This window comes from Mus caroli, chromosome 18 (assembly GCF_900094665.2).
Source record: "Mus caroli chromosome 18, CAROLI_EIJ_v1.1, whole genome shotgun sequence".
NCBI lineage: Eukaryota > Metazoa > Chordata > Mammalia > Rodentia > Muridae > Mus > Mus caroli.
Window position 1 is genome coordinate 46,839,907 of NC_034587.1, and position 15,082 is coordinate 46,854,988.

Genomic DNA, 15,082 nt, shown 5'->3' on the forward strand with positions numbered 1-15,082 from the left:
AACCCTGTCTCAGATAGAAAGAAAGAAAGAAAGAAAGAAAGAAAGAAAGAAAGAAAGAAAGAAAGAAAGAAAGAAAGAAAGAAAGAAAGAAAGAAGAAAAGAAAGAAAGAAAGAAAGAAAGAAAGAAAGAAAGAAAGAAAGAAAGAAAGAAAGAAAGAAAGAAAGAAAGAATGTTACCTATAGGAGCATGAGTAAGTTGTAAACAGTTTCAGCACAGAAGAGTCGCACTTTTTAAACCTCCTATATACTTAAATATATCTGAAATTATGATGGGCAGGAATGAGTAGTGATGGAAATACCAGGTTTTATGGAAGTGTGTGATACTTTCTCTTCCCTTTGAGAGGGAATGGTAGCAATCCCCTTTCCATGGGCCTTGCTACTTGCTATATAGGTCTGTTGATTTCATTGTCATGACTGTGTAGTCCAGTCCTCCCATAGGTCACCTCAGCCACTCTGCTTCATGGTGGCATTTGATTGTCAAACCTGGAGGAAATAATTCACACACTGAAGGTCAAGAACAGCGACAATTTATGGAGTTGAATTTACAGATAACAGGGCATCCTGGTGACTCACACAGCCACTCACACTTACAACAGAAGCCTCGTTAAGGCTTTGTGCTTTGTCCAAAAACATCCAGTGGATACGTGGCAGATCTGGTACTAGAATTTTCAAATGGTGGTGACAAACACCACTCAGTGGCCATAGATGCTTTAATGGCTGTAATGTGAAATTTGCCCCCATAAGCTTCCATCCCGAATGCTCAGTCTCTGGCTTGCTGTGTGTCTGAGTTTAAATAGGAATTCCTACCCCTACCCCTCCCCAACTCCTGTGTTTACATGCTTGACCATAGTGGGGGCACTATTATGAAGTGTGGCTTTGTTGGAGTAGGTGTGGTCTTGTTGTTGGAAGTATGTCAGTGTGGAGGTGGGCTTCTAGGTCATATATGCTCAAGCTATGCCCATTGTAGCACACAGTCCACAGATCCACTGCCTATGAATGAAGATGTAGAACTCTCAGCTTCTTTTCCAGCTCCATGTCTGCCTGAATACCTCCATACTTCCTGCCATGATGATAATTGACTAAGTCTCTGAAAGTGTAAGCCAGTTCCAATTAAATGTTTTCCTTGATCATGTTGCCTTGGTCATGGTGAGGCTTCACAGCAATAAAACCCTAGTTAAAACACTGTGCTATTTTCAACACTGTGGGAAGTGGGCCTAGCTAGGGTGGGCCTTAGAAGGTTATTCATGCTTCTGGGTTCTGCCAGCATGTCTGCTCCTGGAACCATTCTGTAAGAAAACCACTGCATACTCTTCATGCTCCTGGCCCATAGACAGAGCCACTATGCCCTGCTTCCCCACCACCACAGACTACATTATATGAACCCAAATATGTCTTTCATCCCCTTAAGCTATTTTACAGTATTTTGTGCAATAAGGAAGTAGCCAATGCAGGTAGGCATTGAGGTAGTTTCTAGTTATCTGGGAGCAAGAAAGCTCAAATATAAAAACCCATTTCATTCTAATTTTCCTGCACAATTGCAGATTCTGGAATATTTAGAATGCATTTTTCTGCTTTTTCTGTCTACTCATAATGGCTACTGCATTCAGAAACCTTGTCCAACAACCCAGCACCTTATCCATCTGTAGGCCTTGGAGTCCGTCTTACCCTTTCATCCCCTCCAGCCTTCGGTATCTGTACTGGTTTCCAATTGCTGCCATGATAAATTACTCCAAGGTTAGGCATTTGACACAAAGTTTTATTTATAGTTCCATACTTCACGGGCGTCTCGCCAGTATTAAATTATGGAGTCTGGAGGGTTGAGTTACTTTCTGGGGGCCCTAAAGAAAGAAACATCTCCTTGCTTAATTTTGGTTAATGGCATCTTACATCTCAGGGATGCAAGGCTGATGTCCCATACCCTTTCTGAACTGTGAGCTATGACCCATCTCAGCTTCTAGAGGCCACCCTGTGGTCTTTGGCTCATGACCCAGGCTGAATGTCTCCTGACATCTTTTTTTTTTTTTTATTATATGTAAGTACACTGTAGCTGTCTTCAGACACTCCAGAAGAGGGCGCCAGATCTCGTTACGGATGGTTGTGAGCCACCATGTGGTTGCTGGGATTTGAACTCTGGACCTTCGGAAGAGCAGTCGGGTGCTCTTACCCACTGAGCCATCTCACCAGCCCGTCTCCTGACATCTTGACACTCTGCTCCAATGTACTTCCACCTTAGAGGACCCACATAATTAGACTCAGCTAATAATCCAAGGTAATGCCCCCATTTTAATGTTCTTAGCTTTAATCATGAGGACAGAACTCCTTCCACGCTGGAGTGTTAACATTCACAGATTCTTGAGTCAGAGGCTGGACATCTCTCTGTGAGACATTGTTTTGTCTGCCGCAGCATCTTGCCTGACATGTTTTGTCAGTTTACTGAACAAGTTACCTGGCTCTGGGGTCTTCTAGGTTGTTTCCATATGGGAAAGCCTTTTCTATCCATAGAACAACGTTTGACATGTCTCCCATGCTTAAAATCCTTCTGCCTTCCTCCATCCAAGGGTCCTGGAGGATGGAAGACTTTAGTTTGGGTTCTGGTCTGTTGTTTTAGCACTAGTCCAACCATCAATATAACCTCTCTTCTAATCCTTTGTGTATTGTTATTATTATCATCATTTTAATATTAGTAATCATATTTTGTGAGGAAAGAGGGGACAGGGCCACATCACATAGCCTTGGCTCTCCTGGAGCTCACTCTGTACACCAAGCTGCCCTCAAACTTACAGAGAGCCATCTGCTTCTACCTTCTGAATGCTGAGACTAAAGGCATGCACCACCCTGTCCAGTCTGCAATCATTTGTAATGTGAGAATATGCTTGCCACTTGTGGGACAAAACATTTCCTTGGAGGACGAAGCACACGTATCTACTCACCCTCGACAGGGAACCCATGACAAACCAAAGTATGGATACCAGCAAAGTCCAATTTGTTGAACAATGAGTTTTAGTGTGGTTACTTATAGGAATATGGGTAAGAGGTTACTTAAAGGAACAGAAATCACTCAAAGTCACAAAACTCCACTTCCAAGGCTGAGAACCTGGAGCATGCTGAACAGCCTGCAAGGGGGGTGGGGGTGGGGGGCGGGCGGTGCTCAACAGGCTGGCAGTGTCCTTTCCAAGGGACTTTGGTCTAAACTTCTAGGCAGTTCAGGTGGTTTCTGCTTCTTCCAGGGTCATCCTTACAGTTCAGCTTCCCTCTGTCTGAGGGGGACTGTCAGCTTTTATTGGTTACTCTGGGGAGGAGGGGCCTAGTGAATCTGGTTAGTTTAGGGGACTTCCTGAAGCTATCTTGAGCGGTTTACCTTCCAGCTTAAGGAATTCCTTAAGGAAAACAGCCCTGCAGGATGAAAAATCTTTTTGCATTAATTATTTATTTACTTTACAGATCTAAGCACCCTCTCCCAGTCCACCAGTCCTACCTCACTCAGGCCCCCCTTTCTCCCCTTCTCTTCTCTTCTGAGAAGGGGGAGCTGCCTCCCAGGGGTACCAGTCCATCCTGGTACATCATGTCCCTGCAGGACTGGACACATCCTTTCCCACTGAGGCCAGACAAGGCAGCCCAGTTAGGGGAACAGGATCCACAGGCAGGCAACAGATTCAGGGTCAACTCCCACTCCAGTTGTTGGGGGACTCGCATGAAGACTAAGCCGCACATCTGTTACATATGTGCGGGTGTGGGGGCGCTAACTCCTACTGAAATAGAAACTGTCATTAAAAGGTCTCCAGCTCTCCCCTTCCCCCAAAGCCCAGGGCTAGGAATGGTTTTGTTTGTTTGTTTGTTTGTTTGTTTTTTCTTTTTTTAAGACAGGGCTTCTATGTATAGCCCTGGCTGTCTTGGAACTCACTCTGTAGACCAGGCTGGCCTCGAACTCAGAAATCTGCCTGCCTCTGCCTCTCGAGTGCTGGGATTAAAGGCGTGCGCCACCACGCTGGGCTTCTCTGCCTGGCTATTAAGAGCTACAATCATAGACTGTTGAGAGGATTAGAATGATCGAGTGTACATTTCTAATTTGTTAATAGTATTCCCGACCGGCTTTACAGAGCTAGTCTCATGAGTGGATGTTTACGGTATGAGTGGGTTCTTCTTACTCACAAAGTGGTCTTTGCCAGTTACCATAGCCACCCAGGAATGGCTCTTTAACAGAAAGAAACTGCAGAATCAGCTTCATCCCCGTGTTTCCTCTGGAGTTTCCTGGTTCCTAGGGCAAAGGCAGTCAGTCATGCTAGAGTGGTGTGAGTTTGAGTGTGTGCCCAAGACCACAGGCTTCCCACGGGGAAGCCAATGCGAGACTAACCCAGAGATGAATTCCACGATCTCTGACAATGAAAGCCAAGAATCCACAAATGCTTGGAATGCCTTTGAGTAATCTTAACACGAGGAGGGAGAGAGGGAGAAAGATGGAAAAGAAGCAGGATCCAGAGACTTCTGCAGATCATCAGTCACGTACATGGGCTAAGTGTCAGTCATGGTGCAAAAGAGAGTGGCCCTATTTGACCACATCAACTATAAAGGTAATTTCATTTATGCAAAGAAACTGAGAGATCTCGCAAGCAGATCTTGGCCGCCAGCTACCAAAGTTTGTGCTTCGCTGCCCGGTGACCTTCCATACTGCCTGCCCTGAGTAACACCGTCCTGCGCGGACCATTGTGTACTGGGGTCTAGGTGGCGTTTGCTTTTCCTCCCGCCCAGCAGCTCAGCCCCTCCCCACTGCTTCTACCGCTGAGTTCCTGCCCTGGCCACGCCCCCTTCCCATCATGCCACGCCCCTGACCTCCTCTCTGCTTCGTCCAGCAGTCTGGCCCCTCCCCTAGTCCACCTCCCAGCTCCGCCCTGGCACACAGGCTCCGCCCCTGCCTCCTCCTGGCCCCGCCCCAGGCGCGCCTCCACTTCTCCCGCGCAGGGGCCCGCCTGGGGTTTTAGGGGTCCGAGAGCCGCGAGTAGTCCACCTCCGGGGAACAGCATTGCGGGACCGCCCCGCTCTTCACTCGTCCCGGCGCCGCCGCGCCCTTCCTCCGAGTAAGTGCCTCCCTCCTAGGAGTGGAGCTTAGGGGTTGTGGGAGTCAAAAAAAAAAAAGTAATGATAAAACCAGACGCTATTTGGGAACTTTTAAAGTGCTACTGGGGTCGCGCTTGCAATTCTCCAAGAGTTTCAGCCCTGAGAGTGGGTGTGAGTGGGTGCGAGTCGGGAGTGCAAGTGGGCGTGAGTGTGTAGGAGCGCGCAGCTCGGAAAGTCCCGGAGTTTTAACGTATCCGCGCACACTATGGATCCCAGTTCCGTTGCTGGCAATCTACCGCTGGGGAGAGACCTCCTCCAGCCCCTGCGTTGAGCCCCCTCTCCCCATCCTTTCCTTTCTTCTCTGAACTCCGCTCTGGCGAAGAGTACTGTCCTCTCGGTGACCAACCTCACACGCTGAAGCAAGGGTTGCCTGTGTTGTTCAGGATGCCCCAGATTGCAGTCTGAGATGCTGCTCTGAGATTGTTATCCAATCCTGCATTGTAAACGGGCAGCGAGCAGAGTTTTGCTTTAAAATCATTCTGCGAAGAAAGTCGTGTGCGTGTGTGCGTTTCTGTTTGTCCCGTGTGCTTACCGGTGGCGCCGAGCTTCCAGCACCTGCTGGGAGAACACCTGATGAGTTTCCCAGGGCCTGGTGATCCAGGACTGCTGATAGGCTGTTTCAAGACCAGTCTGATCAAACAACTTGGCCACCTAAAAGATGTTCCTTGACTCAGCAACACCATGTTTCTAAACCGATTGATTTCCTAACACACAGCACTACCAACTGTAGTTTACTACCCAGTGTTGAAATAATAACGTCCTTGGGTTGCTTAAATCTGAAAGTTTCATCCTAATGTAAGTTAGTTCTATTGAGGAGGGGGCATCAGTACATTGGTTGCAAAGGTCATATTTCTACACAAAAAACGATACCTTGACCAGTTTGCTGCATCCTAACAGCCTTACTGTGCTTGAGTTCCTGAGTTCCCTTCTACATATAATTTCTGGTTCTCCTACTGGTCAGATTATTCTCGCTGTGTGTATTCCCACGAAACTTCTCCCACATCTTTGTTGAGAATCCCCTGGATGCTGGTAGGGAAAGATACTTTGAATACAAATTACTTACTGAAGCCCAGGGCTAACAAAACTTTGTAGCTGAAGAAAAGAAAGAACTCTAAACAGGATGGCTTTTAAGAAGCCATTGTGCTTTGGTGGTTGCAAGTTAAGAGCTGATAAATCACTTTAAGTGTGGCTTATCACAGCGGATATTTTTATCATGCATTGAATCCTGTATTACACAAAGGTGTTTTCACGCTGTTTTAACTAAGAGAACATTATACTTTGTAGTGTAAACATATGACTCCATTTCTGTTTAAGAAAAGAAATAATTATCACACTTAATTAAACACCTGGAAACACTTATTGCCACCTTCTAATTAGATCTGTCATAGGGAGTTAAGTCAACAATGTATTGCTGATATTCTAGATAGTAATATAATTTTCTTTCTTTTTTTATCTTTGGGATGCTATCTCCCTCCATGTAGATTAATGTTTTCCTCCTCTACCCACCACCACTGGAGTGTTTGCCTGTAAACTGGACAAAACAAAAAGTTTAGGGAAATAGATTAGCTCCCATATTCCTGTAAGATGTGTATAGTATATTTAGATAATATGTGTTCTGATGTAGATTTAATAAGCTCTTACATGGGTCTAGATTTCCTGGTTTAAGAATCATTAATAAATCCTCAAATATTTTATCAAAAGTGTAGACACTATCTTCACAGCCCTTGTTCTCAGGAGTTTGTGTTTACTGAAGAAAGGGGTCATGTGAGTTGGAAATCTCATTCTTGTTGTCTTTCTGTACTAGTTTTCTTTCTATTCCTGTGACGCCATGCCCAAAAGCAACTAGCTTGAGGGAAGAAAGGGTTTATAAGTAATCCACCATTGGGGGAAGTCGAGGGAGGCACTGAAGCCGAGTAAGCACGGAGAGACAATGCCTACTGTAGGGATGACTTTGTGCTGCCTGTATTCAGATGCTGGTTTTCATGCCCAGACATCTGGGTGCAGTCCAGACATTGGTATGGTCAAACATGTCAGTTGGTGGTCTCAATGCATGTTATGCACGGTCTCAGTGTTACGTGAAAATTATTTTCTATCACTTCTGATTGATTAATAAAGAGTGATGGAGCAATTCGCTGGGCAGAGGAGACTACGGAAGGATTTCTAATCCCAGTCCCAAGGACAGAATCAGAGGAGGAGATTCGGTGAGAAGGAGATGGACCAGGAGACTTTGCCATGAGGCCTCAGTGAGAAAGCGGCCATGGTGAGGGCACATGTGGAACCGAGTGAGCCAGGGCAAGACTCCCATTGCAGGACCACGTGGTGGGGAAGTACCCAAGCCAGCATAGTAGGGTTAGAATCTGCCATTGTGTAACTGTCGATCTTAGCACTTGTAGCTTGTTAATGAAAATATCAGGTCTCTGTGTCATTTATTCAGGTGGCTTAGAAACACCCTGCAGTTATTTGGGAGCAAAGAGAGGCAGAGACACCCCTCCCTCCCCATCCCCCCAAGAATTACTTTTACAGATTCTTAGGTTGATCTCCATGACTTGCTCAGCTTGGTTTCTTATCTATGTAACCCAGGACCACCTGCTCAGGGGTGGTACCGCCCACAATTGGCTGGGCTACAGCCGTCGTTAATCAAGAAAATACCACACAGACTTGCCTATAGGCTGATCGAATGGAAGCAAGTCCTCAGCTGAGGTTTCTTCTTTTTAGGTGACTCTATTGTGTGTCAGCCCGACCCAATCTAACCAAGCACACTTTCCCGTTGTGATCGTATTGTTAGCTATACAGTCTCTGCCTAGGTTTTGAGTGTATATGAGGGCAGGCTGTGCTGAGACCCTAAATAGAATGGCAGCCACCAGGCTCTGAGTGGTTTTTTTCTTTTTTTGGAGGTCAGCCCTTTTGCAGTTTTCGTACTGTTGAAATCAGAGGAAAGGGTATGTGGAGAGAAGCGATTGCATCCAAGCCCTGCTCATTAGGAAATGTCCAGTAGGGGGAGGGGCAGATCTCTAAGGGACACTCCCAGTAGTAAATCCTTGGGGTTGTGTGGGACATCATCTCAGGCCCAGCACAGTTCATACACTGTGCTAGGGTTAGCTGCACTTGGAAGCAACCCAGCTGTTTGTGGAGGATTTCACTCACATTTAGAGTTGAGCTTTGCCCGGGACTTAGCAGAATGGCCCCTTCTGCTCCTTCTCAGTTTTGCATGGTAGGAGTTGAAAGGACCAGGTAACTTCCAGGAGTTAGGGGAGAGGTAGGGAGGACAAAAACAGGAAGAAAGGTCAGGAGGCCCGTGGAAACTTGGGGAGTGTTAACTCAGTACTAGCTCTAAGGGCACTGACTTTGCCAGCGAGGACCCACACAGAGCAGACTCATATTTTTAGGGATCTATGTCTAATATAGAGACAAAGAGAGAGGGGAGATGCAAATGGTGCCTAGCCAGGGTAGCCTTTATCTCCTTGTGACTCGGTCCCTTCAGTGCCCACATCCTGTATCGAATACTGAAAGCATACAGGAAAAAGCTTCACAGACCCCGCAAAGGTTGTCTTAACTACTTAACAACTCTTAGTACTGTAGCCGAGAGGTCTTTCGTTTCCTGATAGCCCATATCTGTTATTGGTGGACTGCAGTTTCTAGACTCTTCTTCTTTGCCGTCACTGTCCAACATTTGGAAAGGAATTTTTCATGGAGGGGTGAGGGGAGGGAGGAGAGAAAGGGAACACCTTGCCTCAAGATGTAAATGAAAAATAATTCCCAGTGGAGGTCAGTTGGTTTTTATTCTTTATTATGGCCCAAAGATACAGCGATGAGTTAAAAAAAAAAAAAAGGGGTGTATGATTCTAGAAGGTCAGTCAAAAGGCACCTTAGAAACCACTTCTCTGTGGTCTTAGACCACAACCTTTATGGGCACTCAGATTTGGGGGTATCCAGTTCCTCAGTCTAGCAATGTCGAACATGAGCGTCCTTCATTCTGACAGTAGAGTTAATTGAGCTCTGAGTGTATGGCAGGTAGTTCAGAGCCACGTCTGGTTTATCTGATGGCCTGGAAGGCTGGTAACTCACACAGAAGGACCCAGGTAAGAAGGCATCCTTGAGGGTGACCGGATTGAAGCAAAGTGAACTAACGTGTTCTGTGTTTCACAAAGGAAAGGTACTTAGGATAGTCAAAACATTCTCAAAATAGTTTAATTTCTCTGATTATGATTAGGAACTGTAATGGTTTGTATATGCTTGGCCCAGGGAATGACACTATTTCGAGGTATGGCTTTGTTGGAGGAGTGTCACTGTGGGTGAGGGCTTAAGACCCTCATTCTAGCTGCCTGGAAGTCAGTCTTCCATTAGCAGCCTTCAGATGAAGATTTAGAACTCTCAGCTCTGCCTGCACCATGTCTGCCTGGATGCTGCCGTGTTCCCACCTTAATAATGGACTGAACCTCTGATCCTGTAAGCCGGCCCCAATTCAATGCTGTCCTTTATAAGACTTGCCTTGGTCATGGTGTCTGTTCACAGCAGTAAAACCCTAACTAAGACAGGAACTATATCTGGCACATTTTGCCTGATGTCGGTTTTAAATAAACAATGACAGAACGGCAATCCATCTGATCCTGTAATATTTTCTTTCCTTAAATGTTTGTGTAAAGTGTGGATATTACTTGAGGAAAGTGTTTGAAAGTATTTTTGTCTCAGTAGTCTTCAGGTAGCAATTGGGTAGTGCCTATCCCGTCATTTCAGGGGGCAGCTGTTTTTCTGAAGCAGCAAGGACTCATGGTACAGGAGGAAAGCTGCTGCAGGCCACTGTGGTTGGCTTCACAGCATCTCCCTTCTTATTGAGAACAGGGGCTGTAGAGACAAACACTTGTGGTTTCTCTCAAGGTGACTAAGGATGGGCTAATCTCCATCCACCAAAAGGAAAAAATCCAAGGGAGGAAGGCATTGGAATTCGCCAATGCAGGAGTACCTCAAACCCACGTATAAACAAATCTCAGACCCTCTTTGATAACAGAAGAGTATTAAGTTCAGATTTTCCCGTGTTTGTTTCATGGGTGATGAGGGGTAAGGATGGCTTGTTTAGTCAGGAGGAGCTTGGTTAGGATCACTCTGCTGGAGTCAGCTGCTCGTTTCTCGGCCACCACAGGCTACGTTACTTTGAACAATTGACATCAGCTCTCTGAGCCTGCTTCCTCAACGTTGGTGACCGTGTTTGTGATCTATGATTACTGGATCGACTAAATGGAAAATATTTTAAGGCACTCCGTTAGTGGTAGCCTTACTTCAGTTAGCCAAATTGGTCCCCTTTCAGGAGGATGGTGGTGGTCCTGAGTTACAGTCAGGGAGAGTGATGAATTGTTTTGTATGTGCTCATGGTGTGGATTATTTTTCTCTTACAAAACCAGAGGAGCCCAGTGAATACAGCAGAGTGTCAGTGAGTCCCTGCCGCGGGATCACGTGATTCTCTGAGGGGCACGCATCTGCGGTGTGAGCCAGCACAGGGCTGCTTAGTTTGTGTGTCGGCACAAGGCGCTCCGGTGCCCATTAAGCCTCCCCCTACCCGTGACAGTGCTTTTAAGACCTGTCACAATTAAGCTATGAATGGTGAGTTGGCCTCTCGCCCCTCCCATGTTCCAAACAGGTATTGAAGGCAGAGCAGCCAACACAGACAGCTGCCTGGGGCATTTCAAGGAACTCAGCCTGTGTTTGCTCCAGAAGCAAAGGGCAGGGAAGTCCGTGCTCTTCTGGGAACACAGCATTGGGCAAGGCACACAATATGTGACTGGATGTCTGAAAGGAGCCAAAGAGTAGAAGGCAGCCTAGACAGGCACATCTGGTACTTATTTCTGCAGGCTGATTCTTTTAGGAAAGCCCTCCCAACTCCCAAATCCTTATTTATTTATTTATTTATCTATTTATTTATTTAATGAGATGGGGTCTCTACCTGGTCCTCGCTGTAATAGAGCTTACTATATAGACCAGACTGTCCTTACCCCCAAATCCTTATCTATCTATCTATCTATCTATCTATCTATCTATCAAGACAGAACCTCTACTTATTCCTGCAGGCTGATTCATTTAATAAAGTCCTATCAACTCCCAAATATTTATTTATTTATTTATTTATTTATTTATCAAGACGGGGTCTCTATCTGGTCCTGGCTGTCCTGGAACTCACTATGTAGACCAGATTGTCCTTGAACTCATGCATTCTCCTGTCTCTGCATTCTGAGTTAGGATTAAGGGTGTGTGTCACCATGCTCCGTTGGTTTAATTATTTTTTAAAATGAGATTTGGAGTTCTTGAGAGATTGCTGAAAGGGTAAGTACACTTATTGTTCATGCAGAGGGCCAGTGTTTGGTTCCCAGTATCCACTCTGGGTAGCTCACAGCTGTCTGTAACTCAAACTTCACGGGGATCTGACACCTCTGATCTCTGCCTCCTGCATTCACGTGTGCACACATGTACATGCAACATGTGCACATACATACTCTCACATGCACATAATTTAAAAAACATCTTTTATTTTTGTTTTTCAAGGCAGGGAAAACTCATGTAGATCTGTCTGCCTCTTCCTCCTGAGTGCTGGGACTAAAGGTGTGCGCCGCCACAACTGGCTTTAAAAATTCTTACAACATGACCTTCAACAACAATGGCAGATGTAGAGGTTATGGTACGGAGCCATGGCAACCTTGCTACACTGATGCTTTCTAGTCTTGGGCTGTCCAGCCAACTGAGATCTGAGATCAGAGTCAAACACACACACACACACACACACACACACACACACACACACCACGAAATGCCATGGCCTTATGGGGAAAAGTGCAGGCACAATGTTGGCAACAGATTTCGAAGTTCAAGACATACTTTGGTGACTCAGACCTTCAAGAAATAAGTCCAGTGCCTGACTCCACCATGAAGTGATCAGGAAACAAATTTATTTTCTCTTCTCTCTCTAAAATGTGAGGTGGTTTTTCTGGGAAATGGCTGGTTTTTGATTAAATAACCCTGTCATCACCTTCGTGGAGACAGGCCCCCAGTGACTCACAGGGTGTACCTGGGAGTCGACTGAGCCCAAACTTCCTCAGCTTCTAGAGATGACTTTTGTTTACACATGCCTAGCCTCTCTGCTCCTTTGCTTTTATGACCCGAAACATCTGACAGGAGCCAAAGACACGCTGCTGTTACTCACCATTCAGGAAGCTCTGTATCAGGAGAGAACTTCTGGAAGAGGCACCAAGGAGTGTCTGCCTGGTGTACTACGTACTTGTTGCCTTCCCAACAGGAAGCTCTACCCAGGCGGGCAGATCCCGGATTTTCTAGGAAGCCAAAAAGGTGAATGTGTGCACTGAAACGTTGGAGGCTCTATCTTCTGGCCTGACAACAGGCCAATCACTTTGAAAACTTGATGTTAAAGGTGAATGTTCTTGGGTTCTGCTACCAGGGTAGACCTGGGACTCTGTGCTTCCACCATCTCTCTGCTCTACCCTATTCTTCATTCCCTGCGAGCTAAGGACAGAAAAAATAGAACCTCCAGTCTGTGAGACCTGTTTTCATGTCCTATTTGAGAAAATGTATTTGGACAGAAGATAGCTATAGTGATGTGTGTGTGTGTGTGTGACTGTATACATATGTGTGTATGTATATGTATTGCTGTGTAAGCATGTGCATATGTATATTCCTGTATGTATGTATGTGTGTGTATCTATCTCTATATATATTACTATATGACCATGTGTGTATATATATTGCTGTATGTACACACACACATATTTATATGGGACTATATATATGTGTGTGTGTGTGTGCGTATTGCTGTATATGCATATGTGTGTGTCTTATATGTTCCCATACACGTGTATTACTGTATGTGAACGTGGTTGGTGGCACGGACCTGTGTGCATGTCTGTGGAGAGGCCAGAGATTGATGTCAGGACTCTTCCCCCACTTTCTTCAGTTTGGAGACAGGTTGTCTCTTTGAACCTGAAGCCCACAGATTTGACTGGACTGCCTGTCTAGTGAGGTTGGGTCATCTGCTGCCATCTCTACAACCACCAGGACACCCGCCTGCCCCCCACCAGGACACCTGCCTGCCCCCCAGAACTGGGATTGCAGATGCATGCTGCCAAGCCGGGGACCCAAACTCAGGTCTCCCTGCTTACAAAGCAAGTGCTTCCGACGAAACCCTTTCCTCAGCCTAGCATTGTTCTTTTCTCTGTATAGAGTGGCTTTAGAGGTGAAAGAACATTGAAATGAACTATGTACAATGAATGAAAAAAGCTATCTTAAGGAATCACAAAGTAGTTGTTCAATCCTCACCGGACTGGAAAGTGTTAACAATAAGGACTCAGTGGTATCCCACAAAGATATCCAAGTTTGTCATCCATGGAAGGTCACACGGGAGGATCTGCTCAGAGCGGACAGCACAGGAATGCTGTCAGAATTGGGTACCAGTCGTACGTGGTGCTGATGGTGCGGGTTTGCTGTGCGGCTGGCTTTGAGGCCCCTGACAGTGCTTTGTAAAGTGCTGGTCCGGCATAGCACCCTTCTTTCAAGCACAACTTGAGACTCTGAGCTGCTAAGTGACCCATTTTCCTAAGCCTAGGCCTGTAGCACTGCCCCGAGGTCCTGGAACCTCCAGGAATAACCTGTCTCGTTCTCACATTTCCTCTGATTATGCAATGGTAAGCAACCAGATAGAGACCGTTTTTTGTTTTTTTGTTTTTTCTTCGAAGCCATCTTCCTGTGACTTCTGCTTTTCTCTCCCCTTCCCTGAATTTTGGGTTGTGTTAGTACCTGAGAACTCCTGTCCTTGTGCTGAATTCTGGTTCCTTTTTAAGTTTTCATTCTAACAAGGTCACGGAGAAGTATGACTAACGAAGGCCTGCTCCTGATGCTAGCTAGCACTAATTTTAGTTGGTCCACTGCTCTTGCCGTCTAACTTTAAATATTTGATTAGGTGCTAACAAGTGTGAAGACTGGTGGATTTTGAGTCCAGCCTCTGTCCTCTAGGTTTGCTGGCTCAGATCCAGCCGACTAGGCCTCCCAGCCTTGCCATTTGAGGAGTGAACAGATGGAAGAATGGGCATTGGCTTTGGAGACAGATGGCTGGAGCAGAGAACTAACCGCCTTCTGCCTGATGCATGATACAAGCACATTCTCCCCAAAACTATCCCTGTAATTAACCTTAAGGTTCTTTTCCCTTTTATGGCTTCCCCTAGTATGTGTACAGTCATGGTAGATGTGGACCTGTTTCTGAGGCTGTCAGAGTGCTGGAGAATTAGGCCAGGATCAAGATATCAGAGGCTTGGCTTCTCCTGGGGTCTCTTTCCATGCCTAACAAACGGCCACCTGCCCTCTGTGTCCTGCTGTGAATGTCTCTGGTTTTGTCCCTCTTATTAGGTACCAGTCATATTGGATTAGGGCTTCCCCCTTATGACTTCATTTACCCCTAATTATCTCTTTATTAAAGGACTGTATGGGCCTTGATATAAAAAACCTAGAGGGACACACTTCCACTCACAATAATCTAGGTTTATAGAAATTAAAAGGAGAGAAAGTTTTTTTTTCCTTCCCCATTTATTGACTTACTCTGGGAGTGCGTGTGCACACACACGTGCTCTCACGTCATGACACATGTGGCAGTCGGAGAACAACTTATGGGAATTGGTCTTTCATCCACGATGTGGGTTGTCAGGCTTGGCGACAAATGTCCTCACCTAGTGAACCATCTTACTGGCCCCAGAAAGAAATTGGGTTTCTGTTTTTGTTTTGATTTTGAATTTACCTACTCACTTGATATATTTGGATCCTGTCATTCTTACTGTTGACCCAAGTGTACATCTGGTATGTTTCTGTTCTTCAGATTTGAATATTTTGCTTTTAGTTTCTATGCATGCATGTGTGTGTGTGTGTGTGTGTGTGTGTGTGTGTGTGTGTGTAGACGCCAGAGGTTGATGTCAGATGTTCTGGTCTT

General features: G+C 45.8%; 1 protein-coding gene across 1 annotated transcript in view; it reads left to right on the forward strand.

Annotated features, from left to right (window-relative positions):
- Positions 1 to 4,879: 4,879 nt before the first annotated feature.
- Tnfaip8 (TNF alpha induced protein 8) overlaps positions 4,880 to 15,082 on the forward strand; it is a 112,083-nt gene continuing 101,880 nt past the window's right edge. The window contains exon 1 of the mRNA XM_021150636.2: positions 4,880 to 5,072. Coding sequence (XP_021006295.1) covers position 5,072 — 1 coding nt within the window. The 5' untranslated portion in view covers positions 4,880 to 5,071. The remainder of the gene's footprint in view (positions 5,073 to 15,082) is intronic.